Source organism: Rattus rattus, chromosome 3 (genome assembly GCF_011064425.1).
Source record: "Rattus rattus isolate New Zealand chromosome 3, Rrattus_CSIRO_v1, whole genome shotgun sequence".
In the NCBI taxonomy this organism is placed as follows: domain Eukaryota; kingdom Metazoa; phylum Chordata; class Mammalia; order Rodentia; family Muridae; genus Rattus; species Rattus rattus.
Window position 1 is genome coordinate 127,644,674 of NC_046156.1, and position 27,338 is coordinate 127,672,011.

At 41.9% G+C, this 27,338-nt stretch overlaps 1 protein-coding gene across 1 annotated transcript in view; it reads right to left on the reverse strand.

The window, feature by feature from the left end:
- The window catches only part of Spata16 (spermatogenesis associated 16), a 257,308-nt gene that overhangs the window by 96,934 nt on the left and 133,036 nt on the right, over window positions 1-27,338 (reverse strand). The window contains exon 4 of the mRNA XM_032896794.1: window positions 16,679-16,763. Coding sequence (XP_032752685.1) covers window positions 16,679-16,763 — 85 coding nt within the window. The remainder of the gene's footprint in view (window positions 1-16,678; window positions 16,764-27,338) is intronic.

Below are 27,338 nucleotides of genomic sequence, written 5' to 3' on the forward strand. Positions count from 1 at the left end.
CTTCCCCTCTCTGGCTAGCTTTACGGTGCTGGAAGGTACTATGCAGGCTGCTGGGGGAGAAAAGTCACTGGCAGTCTTACCCGGGTGTGAACTTCATGGGCTACAACAACAACCAGCAGCAGAGCAAAATATGCTCATTGGTGCCATACTGATGTGATTGTTACGGGATGGGCTAACCAAACACTTTCTGATTGGATAGAAGACACACTCTGTAGGCGGGAACTCACTTGGTCCTGCAAACTTAGTTAAACACCCATGGCTGGAGAGGCCCTAGGAGAGAATCTACTGCTATTTTTTTGCTAGAGGGTCATAGCATCAAACTCTCCTTTGAGTATTAACCTTTAGATCTACCAATTAGCATAGCTCTCAGCCCTCACCAGCAGCCTTTTGTCTGTAGTAGTCAACACAGAGACTGTTCAGAGTGCAGAGAATAAGGGCTGCTGAGTACTGAGTCCCCAAAGGGACATCTGTTTCATTCCTACCTGAGCCTAAAAGGGCTCAGGGAAAATGTTGTAAGAAGGCCTAGAGATGTCTTGAAGAGGAATAAGTCCAGTCAGCGTCTTCTGGACATGTCAGGGCCATTGTCCTCATGAAGTCACAGTCGCTGTGGTTGCCTGCAGACTTACAGAAGATTCAATATTCCAGCACAAACCAGAGAGTAGTGAGAAGTGCCACCCCTGGCTGAAGAGCTAATGCCAGTTGGTGACTGCAGAGGGAGGGAGGGAGGGAGGGAGGGAGGGAGGGAGAGAGGGAGGGTCAGTTTTCTTCAGGCGTGGCCTCCCATAGGTTGCTCATGTTCCATGCATGATCACATCCCCATGTGGATGTGGGCAGTTCTAATTGGATTCAGTGCCAAGAAGCTGCAAGGGAGATGAGGGCATGTCTGGGAGCAGTCAGAGTGGAGAGTAGGGATGGATACAGTCAAAATACATTATAAACGTGTATAAAATTCTCAAAAAAATATTAAAATTGGAATATTTAGGTATAACCATTGATACTAAAATGCAGGCTTTCATGATCAAACATGTTCCTTGACTTTGAAAATAGAGACCAGATGAATATTTAACTGCTTGTAAAAAGTGTTAAAAATGGGAGTCAATTTCGATTTCTAATGGTGTTTTCACTTTGGCCATCCTTTCCCAATGTGTTCCTTTGATGTTGGTAGATGGGGCCTGTGTGTGGAGAACGATGCTGCAATCGGCCCCAGGTCCTGTTGTTGAATGCACAATGTTGCTAATGTTCTCCCCACTGATCTTTAGAAGGCAGCTTTGAAACTGGCGCTATGGGTCCCAGTGAACTCCTCACTGTCTCTCTTGCTTTTGGAAGTCTTGAAGATTACATAGTGTGGTAAGGCAAGAGTGTATGTGGGCAGCTCATTTCCTCTACAAATACCAGACTACAATAAGTTCTCTCAGTGTTATAGCTTAGTAAAAAGAACCACTGACTGCCATGGAAGTCGGCTTGCCCAGGGTAATCATACAACAGAGGCTACAGGAGAGAAGGGAGGAGATCGACTCCATTAGAGGATAAAGAAAAGTTAATGTGAACAGTCAAGGAGAGAAAGGGAGGGGTTCATCTCCCCATCCCAAATCCAGACTGCTGGGTCCTCCCCAAAAAAACTTACAAGTACTTAAAGGATGCCGATAAAGCTGGCAGGAAATATAATATTCACAGTGTCTCACGATGGCGAGATTATTGTTCACAGCCTATCTATCCCCCTTTTCTTGACAGGTGCCTGATGGGAGTGGTAGAGTAAGTGGGAATCCTGTCACTTCTAATTAGAAAATGTAATCAAATAATTTTAGACCATCAAATTATTTCCTTATTGCTCCCAATATTAGTCTTGACCACAATCACAGTAAGTTAATTTGCTTAGGAAATTAGATCTTTAGGGCACCTCAGGACTTTCCCAACCTAATTCATGGAGATTTGGGGAGGCTTTAAGGGGTTTTCTAAGGATGAACAGCTTTTTCATTTTATAGAATTTAAAATTAGATTTTTATAATATAAATCACTTCCTTTTAAAATTAAGGTTTTACCCACTGGGGACATGACAGGAATTTCATAGATCCTCACAGGTAATGATGTAAGGGAGGCACGAATACTTTTGCTGTGCCTGGTCCAGGAGTCTTTGCTTAGTGTGGTCTTCCTGTATTTCCTCCCACTGGGGATCGAAGAGAGCTCCCAGTCAAGCCTGGTGACCAAGTTCTGTATCCCAGCCACTCAGGAGGCTGGGGGTGGATGGTGGGTGTGGAGTGTGTGGATTGCAAGTTCAAGGCCATTCTGGGCCTCAGATTGAATTCAAGGCCAGCTTGGACAACTTATTGAGATGCCTCAAAATGAAAGAGGGCTAGTTATATAATTCTGTGGATTCTGCGCTCAGTAAGAGTGAGAACATGTTTATCTGGTATGTAAGAGGCTTAAGGTTCAATCCTCAGGGTGTGGGGAGGGAGGGAGGAGAGGGAAAAAGATGGAGGCCTAATGTAACTGCAAAATCACATTTTATTGTCTTACTGAAAATTGTTTGTTATAGTAATTAGTCGATCCTGATCCAGAAATAGTAATGAATGAAAATTTGAATCTCGCTCATAATCCACTCCCATCTATTAAGTCTTATGGTGTTATGAAAAGAAAAGGAAAACAGTATTTAAAGATAAAGTAACAATTTTTCACTTAGCACTGTAATACAAGCTTTTGTATATGTTATTTTCTACGATCCTTATAGAATCCATCTAGGCAGGTGTTATTAGGGATTGCATATTATGGCCCTGTAGTTCTATTTTCAGAGTAACTGTTATTATGTTCAAAGGAAATATCCTATACTTGGAAGTCATATGGTTGAGATGGTACCTGGTCTTTAATGGCTACTATAAGTCTATGTTATTGTATAAATAATAATATAGTTTTGAATGATGAGTATAATTTACTAGAAAATGGAAAAATAAAACTCCATAAGTGACATTTTAAAAATTTAGTCCCTGTAAATAAATATTGGTTTAATTTGGAAGGTTTCAATGACTTGGAATAGAGGGCATATTTTCCTAAATATTTCTCCTTGTGGCTGTCCTGTAACATGTTCATTGTGTCACTTAGGCAATAACTGGGGCCGACTTTCTGTGATTACACAATTAATATAATAGCATATTAGAATATACTACGAAATAGTGGATGTGTTCTCTTGCCACAATAATCAGTACTTCAATGCTGAAGCTCTATTACGTCGGATAGGAGTTCTTTTATGAAGCAACAGCCACTGAATGTCAGCCCAGGGATGGGAAGGCTATAGATCTCTTCATGAGGTAGAAATAAAGTATTTAAATTGTATTTTCATTGTCTGTAAGTCACTAATGATTAAATGATCCGGTTACTGATATCTAGGTAAACAGATTTTGATAAAGCTTTCTTAAATTTTCTACTTTGTAATTCTCGCTATGTAAAAAGTCATAATAAATAGCATTTTAAATCCTAAAAGTAGTTCATTTCCTTTAGCTTTGCAGTATATGTGAATGCTATGGATTTTTAGCACACAGCTACATACCTATACATGTATTTTGTGGATAAAATGCAGTCTTGTTTCACTTTCATTCTCTCCCTATCTCTCCTCTCTCTCACTCGAGACAGGGTCTCATTATTCTTCTTGTTTTGGGACAGGGTCTCTCTCTATGTTGTCTAGACTGTACTGGAAATTGATATGTAGATCAGGCTGGCCTCAAACTCAGAGATCCTCCTGCCTTTGCCTCCCAATTAGATTAGCTTAGCTGGGACTAAAAGTGTGGGCCTCAGTATTTAGTCTCGCTATTTAGTCTAGGCTGTCTTCCAGCTCTGATAATTCTCCTGCTCCAGGCTCCCAAGTGCTGGGATCACAAAAGTGAGACACTATGCCTGCCTTTGGTTTGGGTTTTGATTGTATGTGATGCTTCTATAAATTAATCATTTAGGCATTTTAGCTAAAGCTTTCCTCGTGTTAATTTTTAATCACTGGTATTTTGTAATAAAATTTTATTCGCATGCACTTTCAGCATGGAACTCAGGAGGGAGAAAAGATCCATGGTACAGTTCAATGCCCACTTCTACAGCTAAGTAACAAGTGTGTAAGTTCTGGTGATTCATCTGAGGTCACAGAGTTAGAAGTAGAAGCAAGATGAGGACTTGAGTCTCCTAAGCCAATGCTTTCTCCTATACTGAAGGCTTTTCATCTTTTAAATTAGATTGTAAATTCCTGGAAGATCAAGCATTAACCCCCCCCCCCATTTTCCTTCAGGAAAATCCTATTCTTACTGTAAAGAAAACTAGAATTAGGCTCCAGCACTGAGAGTAGAATAAATGGGATATATCAAAGCATAACCACACCAAATCCTCTGCATAATAGTCTTAATGTACAGTTTCCACACCTACTGGTCACAGTAAGGTTGTTTGTTTCGTTAGTACCTCATTAGATTAGTGTATACTGTTAACTAGCATGCCCATCTCAAAAAAATGAAATAGGCTTCTTGGTAAGGGAGCTTCCATATTAATGTGTTTAGATTGGTTAGCTTATTCAATGACAAAGTACATATAATTTATAAATAGAATTTAAATTATGTTCTTGTTCTAAAGACTGTGAATAATTTCCCACTTGCGCCTTAGGGGAACACTAGCTGATAGAAACTCAAGATTTCCCTGTGTGGGTTTCAGCGGCCTCCAGACTCCTCAGGATGCCGCAACACTTTTGTTCTTCACGACTGAAAAATGAATCACTAGAAAGTATTAAAAGAGGAAACAGATATATTACCTGCAATCACTTTATAAGGGCAACTGGCTACTACTAATGGATCTTAGCCTATGAGTTTGGTGGTAGGGTCAAGACAGGCTGAGACACTAACGTCTGTCATCAAAAGACAACAAGCTCTGTTTATGTGGGCTTCTGTCAGCTCATGGACGCAACCACAAGGCCATTTGCTAATTAGATGGGTGTTCTCTGTGCATCTGGTTAAATGTTTTTTAAAAACAATTAAGAAAAGGGAAGAAAGAACAAGAATAAGAAACTAGACATGCTCCCATTTTATAGATGAGGAAAACAGTTTATCGTACAACCTCTTATTCTCTCCCATGGTGTGCAGTTCATATAGATACTTCAAGAGAGAGCTGGGACTAAAATAACTTACATCTCCTTCAGGGCCTTTAGACTCTGGAGACTTAAAAACAGGTTCTACAGACTTGTCCATTCAACCAAGATAAACTTCTAAATATGGGAAGATTTCTTGCCAATGGCTCCTGAAGACAAGAGTGAAATTCTAGGCAGAAGACAAAAGCTCAGGACGGCTTCATCCAAGGGAACAATTTGTCTTTGAGGTGAGCGGTTCCTTGTAGAGCTACACAGCTGTTGTGCACCAAGCAAGGAGTATGACTGTGTTGGAACCCATTCAAAGATGGTGATGGCTGCACCTGCTGACGTCACTCCAAGTTTGTCTTTGGTGTCCACTTCCCTCTAATTCCTTTTCTCCCTCAAGTTTCAACCTTGTCTGGCCACCAGACATACCCTATCTCTTCTCATTTCTCTTATTTGCCTGCAATTAATGTCTTCTAGGCTATGCCATCGGATTTCAGGAATCTGATTTTATGAGACTGCTGGCTTCCTGTTATGACTACTGATCATGTCACCTAACATCAAGATATCTCAGAGGGGGAATAATTATGTCTATGATAAACTCAATGGCTTTGCCAAATGCTGTGTGCTGTGTGTGTGTGTGTATGTGTGTGTGTGTGTGTGTGTGTGTGTGTGTATATGAGTATATGTGCTGTATTACAAGAGCACACTGCAGCATCAAGTGATACTAAGAAATAAAAGTGTTACTGCCTTCATAGTCTCACAAAAGGCTCTGGTAACCTTGTTAGACTAACTGAGGTTGGCTTCTGATCTCTGAGGAATGAAGAAAAGATGGGATGGAGACTTGCATACTAACTAATGTTTTCCATCTCTCTTGAACTGGCTTGAAATCATCCGCCCAAGGTTCCCTGGAGGTTATTGCCCCTCCCAGGTTGCTGACTCCTACCTTAGGCTGCACTACATATAAGAACACTTAGTTTTCTTGCAAAAAAAGAAGAAATAGGTTAGCTTCATAGTTAATTTATGATCCTGAGAAAAAATCAAATATGTCATATGCTAAAGGTTGACATTTGAAATGTCAAGGTCTCATTATTTAGGAGAAGGGAACTTGTTATGAAAAAGAAAATTATTCAACCCAGGTACAGGTAGAACAGAGTGTGTTCAGAAAGTGAGGGAAGAAAACACAATCATCTGAATTGAAGAAAAGAGAACTTTTTAAATTGTGTGCAGCACTGTCCAAAGGATGGCTGAAAAAAAATTAAAAGCTTCGAGTTTTACAGATTATCCTACACCTGGGTGAGCACAGTTTAAAAAATACCATGATTTCGTGGGATATAATTGTACATCTCCAACTGCTAAAAAAAGTGACCTCAATTTCTCTGCCAGCTTGTAAATCAATAACCCATAAAACCCGTGGGAAATATAAAAGATAGCCATAAACCTCTGCATTTGGTTTTGCTCATAATAGTTTTTGATTTTTTTTTCAGATGTAAACCAAAAATGAGGGAAGAGGCCTTTGCAGATTTCATCTGGAAAGCAAAGTCTTTGTGTCAACAACATCGTGGTATCCTAGGAGGAGGGCTGCAAGAGCTGGAGCACCAAATAGCCAGGCTTTCATTCACTCGAGTGGAAGAAGCATCAGATTGTCCCTTTCTCTAGTATTGGTATTATTCTCCAATGAGAGGAAATGCAAAGAAATTTAGAGGTAACTGTTTCTTCCTCTAAATACCAAACCACCCCAAAGCCATTTTTAGAGGATGGGGGGGGGAGAGAGAGAGAGAGAGAGAGAGAGAGAGAGAGAGAGAGAGAGAGAGAGGGACAGAGACAGAGAGAGACAGAGCAACAGAGACAGAGAGACAGACAGAAAGAATTTGACTATGAGCTTCCCATTGACAGATATGGTTGCAAACCCAAACCAGGGCCACTAACAGCCCCATGCAATTACTTAGGCTAGGGCAGAGTAAGCATTTCTCAGGAGGAGCTGAGGAGTCATTTTCTTGCCACTGTTCTCTAAGGAATCTGAAAGATCAATGTGCAACTGAAGATCTCTGCCAACACAGGAAGGCAGTCGGTAGGCTGCCCCCTGCAGATACATTCTGAGGCACTGGCAGGGATTCCTGCCTCCAGTTCCTGTGTGATCTGGAGGCTGACAAAAGAGCCATTAATTCTGCAGAGACTTAGGGCACCAGGGGCGAGCAGCTTCTGGAGAGATGGTACTTCGCCTGAATCCCACACTGAGGTAAAATAACTAATTCCACTCTGTTGGGCAGGGGCTTCTGCAGCAAGCGTGCAGTGTGTGGTTGAAGAAGTGGGTAGTGTGTTCAGAGAAGGGCAAGGGGAAAGCAACTCTACTTACTTGGCAGCATGGACAAATCAAATGCATAACACCTTAGTGACATATTGATGTGAATTTACATGTGTATGGTTCAGACTCTGCCCTTCTTCCCCCCACTCTCTGCCTTTCCCTTTCTTCTTCTCTGTTGAATGCCCAGGATGCAGAATACCACCAAAGAACTACACAGAGTCACACAACCAGCAAACAATGTCACGGTCACTATCTCCTTCATGGGAACACTCAACCTTGGATCAAACATATGCCTCATTACACTTTTCAGTTAAAAGTGAACCTCTCCTACTGGCAGACCGCCTCAAATAGCATCAAAGCAAAATGAAACATAGGCAGCATTTAACAACGCTGGTAACCATGGAAACATATCATTAAAGAATATATAAACAGGAATGAATAATTAGATGAGAAATTCATTTCCATATTTATCTTTTTTTTTCTCCCAGAGCCAGGAAAAGAAGCTCTCATTTGCCTCGAGTCTCAATTTGGACACCTCCTCTTTAGCCTGCCTTGTAATTGAAAAAAAATAGGACATTTTCGTAAAACGGGAATTTCAATATTGCCTATCTTAATGACAAATTTCTTTGCAGGCAAGTGACTTCAGAACAACTCAGTGTCCATTGTGGTCTAGCTGTGACACCGAATGCAAGCAAGGGCACTGAACCACTGGAGTAGGGCACTCATGGTGGGACAGGGACAGCAATTACTCATATTTAACAGCTGGAAGCATGAGGTGCCTAACATTGGATTCCATCTACACTGTGGATAGACAGAGGCAGACTCTCCCAGTGCTCTACCCTTTTACAGCTCCAGCTCAGCTGCATGGTAGGCTAAGCTGCTCATGAACTTAGCAAACCAGAAATGCAAACTTACAAACATCTAGTCCATCTAGTCCAAGAACAGTGCATTGGAATCACTTGGTGGGGCAGGTGTGTTAGAGGATCCCACTATGGGTGGTTAGATTTAATTGTTAACTTGATACATCATAGACTCCTTTGGGAAGAGAGTCTCAAAGAGGGATTGTATATATTGAGAGTCAGCCTGTGAGAGGGTTGTCTTAATTAAGTTTATCAGTGTGGCAAACCCTAGGGAATGGGCATCATTCCCTAGGTGGGGGGCCAGAATTGTATAAGCTGAGTATAAGCAAGCAAGCAAGCAAGCAAGCAAGCAAGCAAGCAAGCAAGCAAGCAAGCATGAATGCATGTATTATTCTCTTTCTTCTCTTGACTATGGATGTGATGTGTGTTTGAAGTTCCTGACTTGGCTTACCCATAATGATGTACTCTAATCTTGAAGTGTAAGCTGGAAAAAAACCCCTTCTTCCCTCAAGTTGCTTTTTGTTAGTGAAGTTTGGTCATAGCAACAGAAATGAAACAGGGTCACCACTCAACCCAGTAGATTCTAATTCAGTCACTACTAGACACTGGTGCTTGAGATCCACTGCGGTATGCCTACTAGTTTATCACAGAGAATCCTAAGCTAAGAGGTACAATACCTGTACACTTGTTGGCCTCTTCACTCCCCACTCCCATGGCTATATTGTATTCATGATTTTGTCCTGGTTCTGTGGTGGGCAGAACTTACTAGCGCTTGGGCTGGATCCTGTGGCTCCCTTTGTCCTTCTTGATAGGAGCCAGTAGGCTTGGAGCAGAGTATTCAAGTGACTGTAGGTACTCTGACTTTCTCTTGGAAGGCCGCATTTCCTCCTAAGAACCCACAGCATTTAGCTCTCAGTCTAAAGAGGTAGAAAGATGTGCACAGCACATTTGTACTTCTCTCAGTGCGGAGCCGAGCCTAATGAAGACTAGCCTGGATCATCTGAATCTCAGCCAACCTGGTTACTGGGAGTTTTATAGCGGTTGGCATAGAACACTATCACAGCATTAGCCGACCCATGCAGAAATGAAGCCGGATGTTAGCAGCAGACCCGAGCTAGCAGCTCCTGGTCCTCAGCCCAAACACTGTCCATCTTGCTGTTTGCTTTCCTGTGGGGAGTGAGCCACAGTCAGTCCCAGGACCTATTGCCTTCTCTGGGTCCTTTTGCTTCACCCACATCTCTCAAGCCCAGGACACTCTGTCAGTTTTCTCAGTCGAGCTTGCTTATCTCCCACTCCTGTTCCTTTTGTACATGTATTTTCACGTTTCCAAAGAGTCTAGAGGAGCCAGTCTTCACTGCTGTATCCAGAGGCTACCCATTACTGAGCTAAGCTCTCCCAGATTAAATGTAGTTTGCATTTGACCTGAGGCTGACTAGAGAGCTGGTGCCAAGTACTGGGAGTTTAAACACAATGCATGACATTTGATGGAGAATATATCTTTGGGTAAATGGCTTTGGTGCTTCTCAAATTAAGTCTAATCTGAAGAATGTGCAGTAACAAGGCTGCTTTCAGACACTAGGCATCTGTTTGACAAACTCTCTGATGGACTGGGCCAAGCTAAGTAAACAGATAAGGAATATTGGCCATTAACTGAAATGCTCATGTGGTATTTCTAGTTTGTACCTTTCTATGGGAAACTTTTTCGCATGGAGGCTCATCTCTAGGGAACACATTTTTTTCTTTAGAAAATGTAGGTGTTTTATTCAATATAATGATAGATGTTTCTGGCTCCTTGACCTCACTTTACCTGTAATTTCATGTTGAAGGTTTTATTTTTGTTCTGAGGTAGAGATGTAAGTTTTCACCAAGTAAATGAGTAATATTGGGATGACTTTGCACTATCAAGAAAAAAAAGGAGTAGAAAGTTAGGCTTTATTATTAGTTTCAACTCCCTACTCATGCTAGGGATAATTTATGGTATGTGACTCTGGATGCTCCAAAGGCTTCTATGTGATTATGAGTTCCTTGATGACCATCTTGGACAGAAGAAATGAACAGCCAATCCCTGGGACTTTTGTGAGGGTATGAAGACCAACAGCTCCAAAGAATCGTGGATGTCTGTAGCATTTTTCATGTAGTCTGGTGAGTCTCAAACACAATGGAAGCCAAAAAAATCATGTACAATTTTGAACTTAAAACATATATGCATGTATACAGAAGAATGTTACATAATTTTATAACTAAAGAAACTCATCTCTCCCCTTTGCTATTTTTCATTTTAAAAGCTGCATTAACTAATTAAGAGAATTGCTTTCACTTTTCAGGATATCCACTGGGAACTAACTGTGTAGTATATACTCTGAGACTCCCTTCTTTCACATATAAAATACATGTGTGTAGGCATGTAGCTTTTAATCAGCACATAATTGCATATACATATATGGTACAGTGTGATCATTTGATTCATATGTACAATACACAGTGAACAAATCAGGGCAATTAGCATGTCTTTGCATAATCATTGAATTCGTTAATTACAAAACAATGATGGCAAAAATGTTCTCAGTTAGACGTTAGTGGTTTTGGCTTCATGTCAAGCAAATTTCTAATTTGATTGATTGATTAAACAACTTATTATTGAGTGGCATTTTGCAATGTGCTTTGATGGCACCGTAGAAGAAAGGCAGAATATTAAGCAGTGGTGTGGGTTTTAATTATTTTACAGTCCTGTAATTCTGTCTTGTGTATATCTTATGGTGGAATACAGTTGTTTCCCCTCTGACCCACAAGGGAGGCATTCCAAAACTCCTCCAACAGATGCTTGAAACTATGAATTGTACCTGATCCTACCTAAATTATGTTCCCGCCATGCACAGATCTATCATAAAACATAGTTTATAATTTAGACACAATGAGAGATTAGCAACAGAGACACATAGAACAGTTTTCTGTGTTTCTGTTTCTCCATTTCACTTCACATAGTCTCTTCAACATGTGTGAGTCACTGATTCTTACTTGGGGGCAATTATTAAGGATATATGTTAACGTAACACAAGTACTCTATACTATGATCAATGGTCTGGTGGCTGAAATGGCCACTATGGGTCTTAACAGGTGGACTATTTCTTCATGTTACTCAGAACGGCATACAATTTAACGTACATTTAGTCCCACTCCACCCCCCTCTTTTTTCCTCCTCTTCTTCTTATTTTCTCTCTCCTTTCCTCCCGCAACCCTTTCAACATGGTCTCACTAGGTGTCCTTGGTTGGACTGGATCTCACTATGTAAAGGAAGTTGGCCAGAAAGTCACAAAGATCCACCTGCCTCGGCCCACAGAGTGCTAAGATTACAGGTGTGAGCCAACATGCCTGCCCCATTTAGTATTTTGAAGTCGCTATTGAGAATGGGTAACTGGAATTGATGAGGAGGGATGCTATGTGTGGTCCCTTAAGACGGAGTGATGTCTGCCTGTTTCCCTCTGTATCCCTAACATGTAGTTGTGTGCTTACACATAGTTACTCAATGGCAAGCGAGTATAAATGATGAAGACAACTTGAGTATGTGAGAAAGGTATTCACCGACTTCACTTTGACTGCAGTTTGAATGACTATAGCAAAGTTGATGGAAGCACTCTATGACGAGAACATGCTTGGGGCTATTTTTTGCCTTTGGTGTTAGATGCAGTTGTCTCCTCTAGGCCCAATATCAGAGACAAAAGGGTTTGCAGCAATAGTGCTGCATAAAGAGGAGTGAAAGAGCAGCTCAAGCACTGAGAGAGCAACACAGTGCCCTGAATCCTTAGGGCATGTGAGTAGGAAAGTCCAGTTTTAGCCCTTGAGAGAAGGGTCACAGCAGTACAAACGGAAAACGCTTTAGCGAGCTTTCTTAGGAAGCTACACAGGCCATTGATAGTTTTGAGATGGGGAACATTTCAACGCCAAGTACAACTTGAATTGGGCGGGACTTCTTCGCGTTCTCTGCACAGATGGAGGACCTGTGAAGTTGGCACGGCCTCAGCATTTGCTGTTTCACTGCAGAAAGAGGCTCCACATGTCAGGCTCTCTACACAGGCATGTGTTGGTGTCAACAGCTTTTCCAACAATCCCCAAAGAGGGCTCCCTCCTGCTATGAAAGTCCTTGGCTTCCTCAGAGCCAAGAGCTCCAATTAGAGTACTAGAGCCTTTCAGGAGCTCTTTGTCTAGATGCAAGAGCCCACCGCGAAGTTCCTTTTTATTTCAGAAGCCTCTGTGAAGACAGGAGGTTTAGAAAGGATTCTGTTTGGCCAATGTCTATGCATTTTTCCAAATAAAGAAAACATAGCCTAATTTGATAATGGGTGCATTCCAGAACATAGCTTTGTGATGACTGTCCTCTTAGCCCTGTGAGTGAGGTGAATCTTTGGTGTGAAGATATGGAAGTCAACTATGGGTAGCACCGAGGGACAACCTCTTTTTGTCCTTTTTCTAATCTGCAACTTTAAATGAGACACCTGGAGTCAAATAACTAGGAACTTTGCAGCCCTGGAGCTGAGACTGACGACATCCTGAGAGTTGTCAGTAGGGACAGTCTACAGACACATGGCAAATAGCTTTTCTTAAAATTGGAAGAAATTGCTGGCATAGATAACCTTGATGATGTCACTCTAATAAAGACCTCAGTGAAAAGGAAGTGACGTAATATCAAATCAAGTAGAAGATGTTGGTATTTCTTGATGAGTGTTTATACACACATTCTCATCAGCATCTCACAGATGCTGTGACTTCATCGGCAATTGGTGATTTTGTTAATCCAAGTTTTATTATTTGCTTCCATTAAAATGAAACATTGAAATTGATATTATGTCAAATATTTCAGCTTCTTATATCAGGAAAATTACAACCTTATAGTAGAGTAAAAGTCATAATTCTTTCTCAGTCCTGCTTTGGTGTTTTGATTGTGCTTAGGCCAATTTCTAATGCAGTGAGAAAAATAAACACCCTCTGTTTCTGTCTGTCTGTCTGTCTGTCTCTGCCTCTGCCTCTGTCTCTGCCTCTGCCTCTGCCTCTGTCTCTGCTTCTGCCTCTGTCTCTGTCTCCTTTTCTCTGTGTGAATGAATCTGATTCTCAGAAAGTTCTGAGATTGTGATTTGAAGGGCTTAAGCTTAAATATGAAGAAAATTCAGAAAATAAAAATTAATGTGGGAAGTGTGTTGAAGGGAGCTTGTCCCGGTTCCCTGGGGGTTTTCTGCGGGTCTCCTGTGGGTATATTACAGCGAAATTTCTTTTCCACCTTTTCAGATTCCATGTGAGGAGCGGTGCCAAGAGGGTCAGCTTTTGCCATCTCATTGCAGAAGACAAAGGCCGTACAAACTGCTGAATGTGTTGTGAACACATGGCTGATGGTGAACATGGAAGAATGGTCTATGGAAGTGGAAGAGCTCAACCTCCTTGTTTATATGATCCTCCCCAATTTAGACATTCAATACGGGGCTAGAGGCTTGAGAGATAGGATAAGCTTCTAATTAAAGTTCTTGTAATAATAGTATTTAAGACTAGGAGAGGTTGGAGGTAAAGAATACTTGTTTTCCTTCCTGAGGACCAGAGTTCAGTTCTCAGTACCTACATTGGGCAGCTTACAACTGCCTGTAACTCCAATTCCAGGGCATCTGACACCCTTCTCCAACCTCTGTGAGGGAACCCACACATGCACAGGTATACTTATTATGAGACATCTGTTTCAAAATAACCAGTTATCAGCCCAACTAAGCATGCCCCATTTTGCTACTTAGCTCAGCCTTGTGAAGACCTTTCAAGATGTTCTCCATGAAGAATGGTTGATGGTAGAAGATTAGACATCTTGCTACCGAGCCAGTGTGTTCTCATGCAGCCTCCAGTTGTTATTGTCAACCCACCCTACCTCTGCAGAATGGATGCTGTCATAGAATAACATGCGCAAACACTATTAACCAGAGTGAGGCGGCTCAATGTCATATGGCACAGATGGCTGCACCATTTTCTGCCCCTTGATGGAGTGATGATATGGGACATGTTTCTAGGACAATTGAAAGCTGTTCCTGAGTCAAGCATGGACGAGAACAGCTCTCTTGTATCTGACAGTGTATATATAGGTCAATCTATCCAGACTGGATGCAAACGCACTAAAGGTTTTACTTTCTGAAAGTTTGTGTTAAGACCTCCAAAGAGAATAGCTAATGGGAGGAGTAGGGGTTTTTATGCACTTGGAAAGAGACACAGCAGGGGCACCTTGACTTACATTAAGCAGGGGCATTATGTTCCAGAGCCCCTCCCATCTACACCGAAATGCTGTCAATATGGCTAACAGCAAATGCTGCAGCTTGGATTTACCTATCTTGAGTACAGTCAGAACACTTAGATTAAGCTTCCTTTAGGAAAACCTTCTAGTACCAAAGCTATTTCATAATAAAACATTGGCCATCTTGTAAATTGATGAATGCTGCAGTGGGAATGAAAGAGTGTGAAGTGAAAAAAAAAACTAAGTCAAGCCGTCCCATGTTAGGGATGACCTGCAATAGAGTCACTGCTCTTCATCCTCTGAATGGGCCTCATGAGAGCATTTCCACGTGTGCAGGTCATTACACTTCCCCACTCCTCTTTCTGGATACCGTAACTTCTTATTTAAGAATGGAGAAGAAAGTAGTGCTTGTCTGTTTCATTTTTTTTTTCTTTTGAGCAGGCTCTTCCTATGCAGCCCAAGCTACTCTTGAACTCAGAATCTTTCTGCTCAGTCTCCCAAGTGATAGATGGCTGGCAGATGCCACCTTGCTGGGCTCTGTTTAATGGCTGCCCACAACTGGATGTGTAGATGTGATCTGTATGTCTACAGGCCATGGTGTCAAGCGGCACCACAAAGCTGATAAGAGAGCCAGGCATCCTGTCCTTACTACTGAAGCATCTTTGGCTGAAGCCAGAGACTGATTTTACTGTTGCTAGGTTGGGGTCCTCTGAGTCAGCCCTGTCTTGCAGCCAGGGGCTCTTTTCACTACACAGGTTGGATTCAATGAAAAGAATACAATGAAAGGTGTGTTTTCCATATCACTTATCAATAATCAATAACAAAATAAAGGACTTGTGATATTAATTTTTGTCACTGTGAGGATGTACATATTGCTGAATAGAGATTATATTTACTTTAATGTGAATAAAATGAGGATATTCTGTTCTTTGTAAATGAAAGGAAAGAGAGTTTCTTTTGCTTAAAAGTACCAGGCTCTAAATCTGTCCTCGCTCATACCTACACTAGCCGCATGTCCCCCTAGTTTGATGTAGAAAGTTCAGCATTCACACAGGACGTGCTTGTTTAGTGAAGGAATAAGTGAAACCCAGCATCTGTTAGGGACCTACTCTACATAAACTCGCTGATCCCTTCTGGAGATTCACAGTCTCTCTTGCTTCTTTTTAAGATCGCGTTGCGATCCATCAGTCCAATGTCCACTCTGTCTACAGCACGTGGCTTGCTTGTTTTCATAGCTGTGATTTTGGACAGTTAATTTTAAGATGTCTTTTAAAATCAGTGTTGGGCTCATGCATGTGCACGTGAGTACAGCCACTCTTAGAGGGCAGAGGAAGGTATTGGATCCCAGGGTGGATGGGTTTGTAGGTGGTGGTGAGCTGCCAGATACAGAGAACTGAATGCTCTCACCCTGTCTCAGCCCCTGGTTTCTTATTTTTTATTTTCGTTTGTTTCTGTTTCATACTTATCTAATTACTATTAGGAACATCTTTTTTGGGATTAAAATTGTTTATCTGAACTCCATCTTCTTTTTTCCCTTTTCTTTTTTTTTTTTCTATGTAGATGACAGGTCTCAAGTACAACAGGGGTAATTTAAAAATGTAAATCTATTTTTTCATAGTAGTAGGTAAATTGAGCTTTATGTCTTTAAATGGAAACACGTAAGTTACTGAGTCTTTTAAATGGAAGGAGACTCTCAAGTTTTCCTTACTAGTGTGAGAAGGGAGGGCTTCTCCTTGGGCTCTGAGAGGACACCCTACTGTCATTTTCTACAAGTGACAGAATATTTGCTGCTGCCCAGTTTTCAATAGTAAATATCATCCATCCCCTCATCTTTCATTATCTAAAATTCTGTGGCTGATATCACTTCCGATGTTCAGTTTTAACTGTAACTCAAAAAGGATGTATGAAAACAAAATGTATTTTAATGGACGTGTCATCACAGCGTGCCTGGAACATTGTTCTTGGGATGTCTAAAATTTATACTGAGCTGTAAAACTCGTGAATGGGCCAAGGGTTAACAACTCTGAATTTCCCCCTTAAATTAGTTTCAGAAATCTACTTCATCCTAAGCACATTACCACCGGGTAGCACCTGTGTGATTGATTGGCCCAGAGCTCCCCTTTTCTGTGGTCTTTCGAGCACCTATCCTCCCTAGCTGGGGCATCAAGTTTTACCTGCCAATACAGTTTGATGAGCTTGCTTACACAGTGCTCGCTTCCTCCACAGAGCCAGAACATGTAGTCCGCGATCATGGCACTCCTTGGAACAAGAACAGATGTAAACACCATGAATTTATAAGGCGGAGGAAACTGTAATAGGCAGCACGAACAAACACTAGATGAGATTTCACAGTGCACACATTTAACTGGAGTAAGATTAAGCAAACACAAAGCACAGTTTTAGGATGTAGAAAGTAGGTGGCTTTGCTTTTCAAGCAACACGGAAACCATAGAAGAAACAAGCCATCCATCTTCTACATGGCTCTCCCACTTGTAAACCCCAAGAATATTTAAAGGCTGCCAGAAGTGTTTATGCTTTGTTTTAAAGCCTCAAAAGATGTAATAGCAGATCCTAAAGGCCTATATTTGCAGGAATGGACTTCAGAGCAGCTCTACGCTGAGTCTTGCATGTAGACTTTAAGATGTCTCCAAGTCAAGCACAGCTCTGAGCTATTAGGTGGGTATTTAAGCACACCTCAGACTTTACCTGAGTTAAAAGATTATTTATCTCTGATTAACTTTGCCTTTTACAACTGAAAAAAAAAACAACACTCCAATTCAACAGACAATCCCTTCCTCCCAACTTTGTGTCTAATTGAATTAGCTTCCGGATCCTGTGCATACAGACACTGCATTGGTCTTATTAACTGAGGGGGATATTAAACTATTGTGGAATGGATATGAATTCATTACTTAGCACCCCTTGGAAAAACAGTTTACTTTTATGGCTGTTTCTTTGCTCGGCTTCTCTATTTCTTTTTCCCCAGAGATTGCAAATCCAATTAAATGTGACTAGAAGTGATTCCAAATTGTCACGTTAGCCAATTAAACATATAATAATCCTGTGTACCTAATCACTAGTACCAAAAGTTTATTTATTTAAGTAGAGCTATCACTGTGTACTCCTGCATGTTTTTCTTATCTTCGCCTGCAGATACGTGTTGTTCCTTGACATCACTGTAAATTGAATTAGAAATGTTCCTTCCCTAAATATAGGCTGTCTGAGGCACCGAATCTATAAACTTACTATCACACTTTCCTCAAAGAATTGAAACATTTACATTCGTGCTCAGGACAGACAAAGATTAGGACTTCAGGAATTAAGAATGGGGCTGGGGAGATGACTCAGTGGGGAAGAGCCCTTGCTGGGCAAACATGAGAACCTGAGCAGGGATCCCGTGAATCCATATAAAAACCAGGCATAGTCACGCATGTATGTATCTGTCTCTAGCCGCAGACAGGGCATCACTACGGTTTGTTGTCAACTTAGCTACATGTTCCCCAAGACAGGGATAAGGAGAAAGAAAGAAAGAGAGAGAGAGAGAGAGAGAGAGAGAGAGAGAGAGAGAGAGAGAGAGAGAGAGAGAGAGGCGTATCTCTTGATCTCTTGTCTTCTTCTGGATTCTGCAAGTAAGCACCAGGATGTTTGTGGGCTCTTGTCACACATGTACACACACACACACACACACACACACACACACACACACACACACACACACACAGGAGCATGCGCAGGCACAAACACACTAATAACGTGAGAAGCATTTGGAAAAGGAGGTGTATATTAACAGCAAGACAGTTATTATCTAAGAATCCTGTCATGTTTAGCAAAGGCTGAAACAATAAGACAAAGCCTGCTCACAGGCTTTACCTTGTGTGGACAGTATAGAACATGGGCAAATTATATAAACAATAGACATTAGGAGGCTCAGTTGCTTGTCAGCTGTTTGTATCTGGTATTTGGAAATTCTTCTTACATGTTTGCAATTTGTAGTACTTAAGCGACTTATTTTTTTCTTTTAAATTTTTTATTGGTTATTTTATTTATGTATACTTCAAATGTTATTCCCCTTCCCAGTTTCTCCTCCTCAAACTGTTCCCCCCTGCTTTTGTGAGGGTTCTTCCCCACCCACCTTCCCGCTCCCACCTGACTGCCCTAGCATTCCCCTACACTGGGGCATTGAGCCTTCACAGATCCAAGGGCCTCTCCTCTTATTGATGCCCGACAAGGCCATCCTCTGCTACATATGCTGCTGGAACCATGGTAGCTCCACGTGTACTCTTTGGTTGGTGGTTTAGTCCCTGGGAGCTCTGGGGGGTCTGTTTGGTTGACATTGCTGTTTTTCCTATGGGGTTGCAACCCCCTTCAGCTCCTTCAATCCTTCCCATAATTCCTCCATTGGGGGAAAAAAAATCCCCAGATTTTTAATGACATCTGAACCCTGTGTCATCTAGCCACTTCTCTCCACTAATATTTTGAAAAAAAAATTATGTGTATATGGACATGTGTGAGCATGTGTGTGACTGTGTGTTGTGTGTAAGTATCTGTGTGTCTTTTAAGACAAGAAGGCAGCATTGGATCTGTTGGAGTTGAAAGTGGTTGTATTGCCTGGTGCGGGTGCTGGGAACTAAATTCTAAGCCTATTGGTAATAGTAACAAGCACTGAGCCATCTCTCCAGCCCCATTTGACCCCATTTCCTGTGTCCAGTTCATTATGCTGTAGGCACTCTGCATGCTGCTGTTCCTCAGAAAGACCAGGCAGGCTACTGCCTATGGAACTTGTATCTGAAACCCTGTCCAGGAATCTCTCTGCCTAGGCATCCTTTCCTCAAGGTGTCATTTACCTCATGATGATATCCTTGCTACAAGGCGCTGACCAGTCTTACTTCCTCTACAGTCTTTGTCCCTATTTGTCGTATTTATTTTTTTGTTACTTTAAAAAGAATCACATTTATTTATTTATTTATTTTACTTATGTGCCTACACCAAGGCATACATACATGTGCAGGTCAGAAGGTACTTTGCAGGAGATCAAGTTTCTTCTTCCTGTATGTGGGTTCCTGCATGTGGTAAGTGTCCAGGGTTGGTGCAAGAGCCATTTTCCACCAATTCATCTCGCTGGCTCTGCTTCAGTAGTTCTGTGTTTCCACTGTCCCCTACTGCCACATAGAGCGCCGTCTTATGTGCTTTAGAGCTGGCCTATCACTGTGTGCAAATGAAATTCCAACGATGCTCTCTCCTGTGTGTGGGGCTCGCACATCCTCTTGCTGCCAATGATGGTGCTGAAGTCAACTTCGGAGCTTCAGAGTCCATGGCTTTCAAAGCCTCATGACTTTCTTCTCCGGCCTGCACTGGAATTCACCCCTTCATCCCTGACAGGATTTCATCTGCTTTAGTCATTGCTATGTCTCCAGTGCCTGTGTCAACATTGCAGCTTGTATGAAGTCACACGAGTATTCATTGAATTAACAATAGCACGTAATGTTATTTGTGTGCTACAGAAATCCCAAGGTTACCAGCCTTGGCCTCCGAGGACTGGAGCCGGAGCGGTCTGGCCTTAGGGTGATTTCACTCTCCACACTTCACAGTGATTTTTGCAGTGGAGGTGTTGTGACAATGGAGAGACAACCTCATTTGTCCAATATGATTCCCAACGCGAGTTAGCTCACAGGAGAGCTTAATACATGCTAATGGATGCTGACGTGTTTATCACATAAATTAATGAGGAAGGTGCGAGGAGGCATACTGGCCTGATGTGGTGTATCTAAAATTATGTTTAGCGTGATGCCTCCAGTCATGTGTCAACCGTTATTGCTTTCCTGCAAGCAAATCTACTATTGCTTTGATATTCTGTTTGAATTCATTTTATGGAACTGTCACTGAAGTCACATGTGTTTACTCTACGCATCTGTTAAATGTAAAAGGGCTGGAATCCCGCACATGTACAGAGAGAGTCATAAGGAAAAGGCATTTATGCCGTCAACCCAGCTTATCATGACTCAAATCCTCTTCCTACAGGATGGCATATGCGCAATCAAAGAATTAGACATTGTTGTTGATAATAGAGAAAGTGGCACACATTTTCTAAATTACCATCAACGAATGTTCCTGGGAACCAGCACATCTACACCAGCTGAGCTGGCAGAGAGATTACCTTCAAACAGACCAAGCACTTCTAAGAGCATGTGAACGTACAGTCCCCAACCCAAGGCCTATGCTTGGTTTCAAAATTTCCAGCCTTCTTACCGAGCATGGCCACATGGTGGTGTGAAACAATAAGGTATGTGTAAACAAAGGAGAATTGCAGCGAGCAGCCCTCAGTGTGGCCTCCCGGGCTGACTGGCTGGGACCTTGAAAAGTCATTTCCTTCATCACCTTGCCTTTAGGCAGGATCACACTTAAACCCTTCAAATGAGACTGATGAGAATCTATTCTGTTTTAAAGACCTACACGGAAGGACACTGCTCTGAATTCCTCACCGAGTCCACAATTTCACAGCCATAAATAGCTTCTTGTGCAGTTTTAATCTGCTGGCTTTAGAACTCTCTCCAGGCCCAACACAACCCAACTGGCCCTCGTCTTTAGGAGAGCAACTCTAAATATCTCCACAACCATTCGTTAACTTTTGTTAACATTGCCGGGTTAATTAATTAACCTGTCTGCTTTGCTCTTTCTGCGCAGCCCTTTTTCCTCACCATTAGCTGGTTTCATGGTCACCTTTTAAATTCTTTTAAATCCCTCCTCCTCTTCCTGTTACAACTGGAAATTGGCTCCGTCAGAGTCTGAGGATGACTGTGTGGGCTTTTCAGGCAGCTACTCCATTTTACGTCTTGGGTACAGAAACTCAGAAGGGTGAGTGCATGCTGGCTAACTATAGACTGTATTCATTTTAACACACTTACGAACCTGTATCTTCCTCCCTGTACTTAAAAAATTTCCTCGGGATGATACATGTTACATATTCATATGCATGTATGTTATTAATTTTAGATGAATTAATATTGATGCCCAAATGTATACTCTTTTTGAGTATAAATACATACTAATAAGAAGGAGCTGTTATTCTGGGCAGAAGAGGCAAACCACCGAAAAGTTCACTCCAACACACAGGTCACATAAAGAGCACACACACACACACACACACACACACACACACACACACACACACACACACACACACACGACATCTTTCTATTGACTCATAGCCCCCATACAGCAGTTGGCTACAGTAGCATTCTGTAAACAATGTAAAATGCAAATGACATGCAGTGAGATCCGAACTCCTGGGGGGTGACCTACACTTCTCAGCTGTCCCTGTTTTTCTCCTCAGCACATTTGCTTGCAGCCCCCACTCACACTCCCACCCTAGCACTCTGCCACCAGAGCCTTGGTCCCTCCTTGCTCTGTTTCCTGTTTTAATAGTGATTTAGGTTTTTTCTTGATGTTGCCTTCTTTCTCTAGACCCCTTGTTGGCCAAATGGTGGTCACTATCAATCAAGACGTTAATTATATTTAGATGGATGAAAATTTAAAAAAATTTAATTCAGTGCCTCAGGTTCATAGGCACTGTTTTTAAATTAAAGCCAGAAAGAAATACACCAGTGGGCGGGATTTTAATGGATAGGATTTTCAGCAAAACAAGGACCATAGAAAGAATTCGGACCAGTTTGGTTCTTTGAAGATAAATAAACCTTGGGACACAACATCTCTTGTCATTTGGAACCAGAGGCTTTATTGGACAGTGCTCCATAAAACTCTGAGTTCTACCAGCCATGGAGCCTGCAAATAACCCAATAAAATAGTGCCCAGACCTTCACAGGCTGCTGGAAAGTCACACACAAAAGAACACTCTTATAATAAAGATCAAAAGGACTCACAGCACTCGTTCCATTTGTTTATTTTAAATTAAAAAATTAGCACATCTATGTAGGTGCTTGGTGCCAGGGATCTAGTTTTTCTCCCTTATTTTGCCAAACTGGGTGACAGGATCTCATGAATGATACAGAAAAGGCATGGCCATTGCAATTGCTAGGTAGGCAAAGGACTGTCTAAATGGACCTTAGGGTACTCTGTTCCCAGCTCTGAGGAGGTGGGATTTTGGGCATTACTAGGAGGTGCTCTGCAGATCTGGTGTGCAACAATTTCAGAAAACTAACCTAAAAAAAGAGATAAACAACAAGCTGAACACAGAACAGGACCTAAAAATTAGGACTCAGAAAAAGAACTGGTAACCTGCCACATAAGAGTCACACACCCCAAAATAAAGAAAGAAATTAAAAAGGTTTCAGGGCATATAAAAGACTATAATGGACACCCTGGACTCTAAACTAGAAGACCTATCAGCAAGACTCTGAAGAGAAGCATCCTGCTAGAAGACTGAGACCCCAGTGAACTAGATGTTGGCCTGACACCCATTCTGGGAGGGAAATGTTTCCATGACAAAACAAATTTACACAATCAATTGGCAAACTTGATAAAAAAAGGAAAAGAAACTATTAAAGAAAACACTTCCTTATCTCTGTAAGTGATAAAAACTTTCAACATCATTTTCCTAAGACAGACAGATAGACATAGATCCCCAAATGTTTGGTTGAAACACATATGGACAAAGACAGAATTTTTTGAAAGGTTGGCAAAAAAAAAAGAAGAGATGCTATCAGCCAAGTAGCACCTTACCAGGTGCTCCCAGTACGGTGTCTGCATAGTCTCCTTTCAAGGAGGACATTTGGATTTATTTATTTATTTATTTATTTATTTATTTATTTATTTATTTATTTATTTGGAGTACACTATAGCTATCTCAAAGACACACCAGAAGAGGGCATCAGATCTCATTACAGGCGGGAGCCACCATGTGGTTGCGGGAATTGAACTCAGGACCTCTGGAAGAGCAGTCAGTGCTCCTGAACTAGAAAAAATAATCAAACTAAGCCATCTCTCCAGCCCAAGGATGACATTTGGAATGCCTCCTTCACCATGGTTTTTGAAGACCAGGCTGAGGCAAGCGAAGCAATCTCTAGGGCATCTCAGGAAGTGTGAAGGTAGGCTCTGCCTTCCACTTTTTAAACAAGCTTAATATGGATGGCACAGTAAGTCCCGTAAAAGCCCCTGCATTTACTCTACCGGTGGAAAGTACAGAAACTGAGATCCCAGGAAACGCTGATTCCTCAGCTCCTGGAGGTGTGGCATAGTCCATCTTTAAGCAGAGAAGGAGTGAAGGTTTTTCTGGGCTCCCAACTGGCTTATCAGAAGACATACACTGGAGCCAAGCAGCCAGGGAACCTGACTGAGAAAACCTGTCACAACATCCAGAGAGGACACTGAGCCTCCAAGGTAACACAGCCAGGTTCCTTGCTGGCGTGCCCCTAGGCCAGTGATAAAAGGATCTGTGAGCTTCCACTCGCCGGAAGATGCTCTTTTTACATTCCCACCCTTCATTGTCGTAGATGAAAATAAATCTGTTTTGCGTTATATAAATGAGAAAATTTTGTCTTTAGATCTTTTTAACAAATCAACCTCGGTGCCTACTTGAATAGCTGGAGATTGTCTCTAAGACTATTTATGCCTTAATTTAATAAATACATCAATTCATTCATGTGTACATGCTTGTGTACATGTGTATTCGTGCCCTGGTGTATATGTGTCGGTCAGAGGACAACTTTTGGAAGCCATGTGGCTTCTGGGGATCAAACTCAAGTCACTGGGCTTGGCTGTAAGTACCTTTAACCATAGAGCCATCTCCCTTAGCCACAGAGCCATCTCAGCAACCCCTGTTACCGCAACCTTCAAACTTGTTCAGAGGTTCCTGCTAACCTCTAGATTCCAACTGGGATTGGTGCTCTGACATGCTCGCTCCTGGGTGACTGTCTTCCAGTATATCAGAGGTTTGCTTTGTCTATGTTGCCTCCCTGCTGGTCTGCAACTTCAAATACTGTGTGTGCATTCCTAGGTTCACAGTTGGTAGCCAGAACGCAGAGCAGTAACAGTACCACTGCGACAACTGTTGTTTGTAAGAGCAGACAGTGTTCTCCCAGTGCTTACAGTGCTTTTACAGGTCATTTAATTCGTAAGACCGAGCTATGACGTTAGGAATGTGTATACGGGTTTAAAGAGGTTAAATTTCCAAAAAGTAGTGTGATAGAGACTGAAGGCTGTTTCATGGATTCTCCAGGGTTCAGTGTGGCTGATTTCACTTTGCTGGGCTTTTCCTGTGCATCTGTCACAGGACTTCACGAACCCTGGTTCAACTTCCCTGGGGTGAAGTCTTTTTTTTTTTTTTTTTGCTAAATGGACAACTGTTGATATATTATTTAAAAACAGACATCCCTGCGGTTGATCAAACACCATGGTGGCACCACTGCTGTCTCTGAAAGCAGAAGGGATGCTACTAGGGAAGGGAGGGTTCAGGGATGCAGCAGAGTGAGGGAGGAAGGGGGCACAGGGTAGACATTGATAGGATGTATGGAAAGCTTGCAATGAACCCACTATTCCGTATAATTGTATAATTCTTCTGTTGTTGTTTTGTTTTTAAAGCTTGTGTGTGTGTGTGTGTGTGTGTGTGTGTGTGTGTAGACCAGGCAAGCTTAGAACTCAGAGAAACATCTGCCTTTGCCTCCCAAGTGCTTGGATTAAAGGCATGCGCCAATACCACCCAGCTCTGTATAAGATTCACTGAAAAAGAAAAAAAAAACTAGTCTTGAAGAGGCCTAGATGAATAGAAATAATTTCACGTTATGTATGAAGGATTTCTTTTATTTTTTTTTCTGTTTGGAGCCCAACTGTGCCAGTTACTTTTCTCAACTCTGGGACAAAATACAAAGTAACTTGAGGAAAGAAGGTGGGCTCATTGTGGTTTACAGTTCAGAGGTACAGACCATCACGGCGGGGGTGGCGCTGTGGCAGGAGTGCGGGGTGCAGTGTGGAAGAGGAGAGAGACGGGCACTGGTTTCCTGATTGCTTTCTCTTTTCCATTCAGTCCAGAACATCAGCCCCATAGCATGCTGTTGCCCACGTTTAGGGTCTTTCGGCTTTGGTAAATCAAATCTAGAAACTCAAAGGCATGCTCAGAAACACGTTTCCATGGTGATTATAAGTTCCGTGAAGTTGACAATCAAGATTAACTATCAAATCAACTATCCCAAATGTTTGTTGTTTTACAGGAAGATTTGGAGTCATGGTAACAAGAAGAAATATGAGGACATAATGTTGACCTTGGGTGACTTCCCACCTGACTATTTAAGTGACACTCACACTTGAAAACAGTACCCAAGTGTATGGTATTGTCCACTGATAGAGAACCTGGCAAATATAAGCTACATGCAGCTAACTTATCACAAATCATAAATGCTATAGAATTTTAAAGGGAAAAGTGATTGCCTCTGACTCTAAGGAAGGATTTTGCCCTGGGGCGAGAGAACAGGCTAGTGTTGTTTCAGGGATGATAAAAAAAACGGGTCTAGGTCTTTGTTTTTGTTTTTGTTTTGTGCCAGTGGCATATTTCATATAAGAACATTGAAGGGAAAAAAGCATGAATTCAGACACCGAGGAGAGATAAGGTTGTGGTGATGAGTTGTGAGAAAGGTCCAGAAAATTACAGTCAGGACAAAATAGGATCCATTCCAGACAGATGAACTTGGAGTCTCTCATCTAGATGTGGAAAACAATAGAAGAATGTCCAGCAGAGAGAATACCATGGAACTTTCTATTTTTGACATTCCAGCCAATGCTGCTCTGGATTCAGTGATGGGACGAGGGTCTTACCAGCCTGCATCTCAGGCTTGTATTTAGCAGGGATGATGAGCATCCCTGACCACAGCCATCCCATTAGAGTCTCTACTTTTTCTCTTCAGCCCTAGGCTCATAAACAGTGCCCTTTTCTCTGTGGACCCCTGTGCCATACAGGATCATGAAGGTATCATGAAGAAGCAGGGTCCTGAAAGAGCCTCATGGATACAGGAAGGAATCTCAGTACATGATTCTGGTGCACTCATTTGCATACTTCATGAATTCATTAAGCCTACAAAGATGGGATTCTAAGATGAATAAGCCATTTCCTATTATTAGAGTCTAATGGGGAGGCAAACATGCACAAAGATAATTATATCACAATGAATAAAGTGGAATAATCAATACACACATTAATGCAGCTGAGAGGCCTGTTAGTGTTAAGGAGGGACCTGCTTACTCTGATGAGTAAGACAAAGGGAGTGTACAGTGAGAAGCTTATTCTAGGTTAGGGTACAGAGCAAAGCTGGTGCAGATGGGAGAGGCATGGGAAATCCAACAGTGCCATCTGGTTACGGTAAGAGAAACAAGTAGAGAGGCATGAGGAAGCCATGAGGGAAATGGAGAACCCTTGAAGGTTTTCAGGGAAGAGCAGCACTGGAAGCACTGTGCTTTTTAGACAGAATGTAAGCAACTCTCAGGGAATGCATTTAAAGGCAAGTTGAGATGGGAAGGCAGTTCTAGTGTTGGAAGGAAAACTGGGAATCAAGGTCTTGGCACCACTTGTAGGACCAACCTCAAATGACAAAAGCAGAATCAACATCATATCCGGGATAGCTTCTGCACAAGAGTTTGAAACAGATAAACCTAACATTGTCTTATGTCTTTTTCTAGATGAATGTACTGACATCTAATGATCAAGGAAACAACAGATAAAGACAAAGCAATGTTGAGCTTGGCTTGAACTAAACACTGCAACCCTTCAGGGAACAGTAACTTAAAATACACCACACCCAATTAAATAACGTGTCACCCTGAATCCTTGAGGAGCACCGGCGGAGCCTGGAAACCCCCCGAGAAGCTCTTTCTGTGTGGGATTTGGAAGGGGTC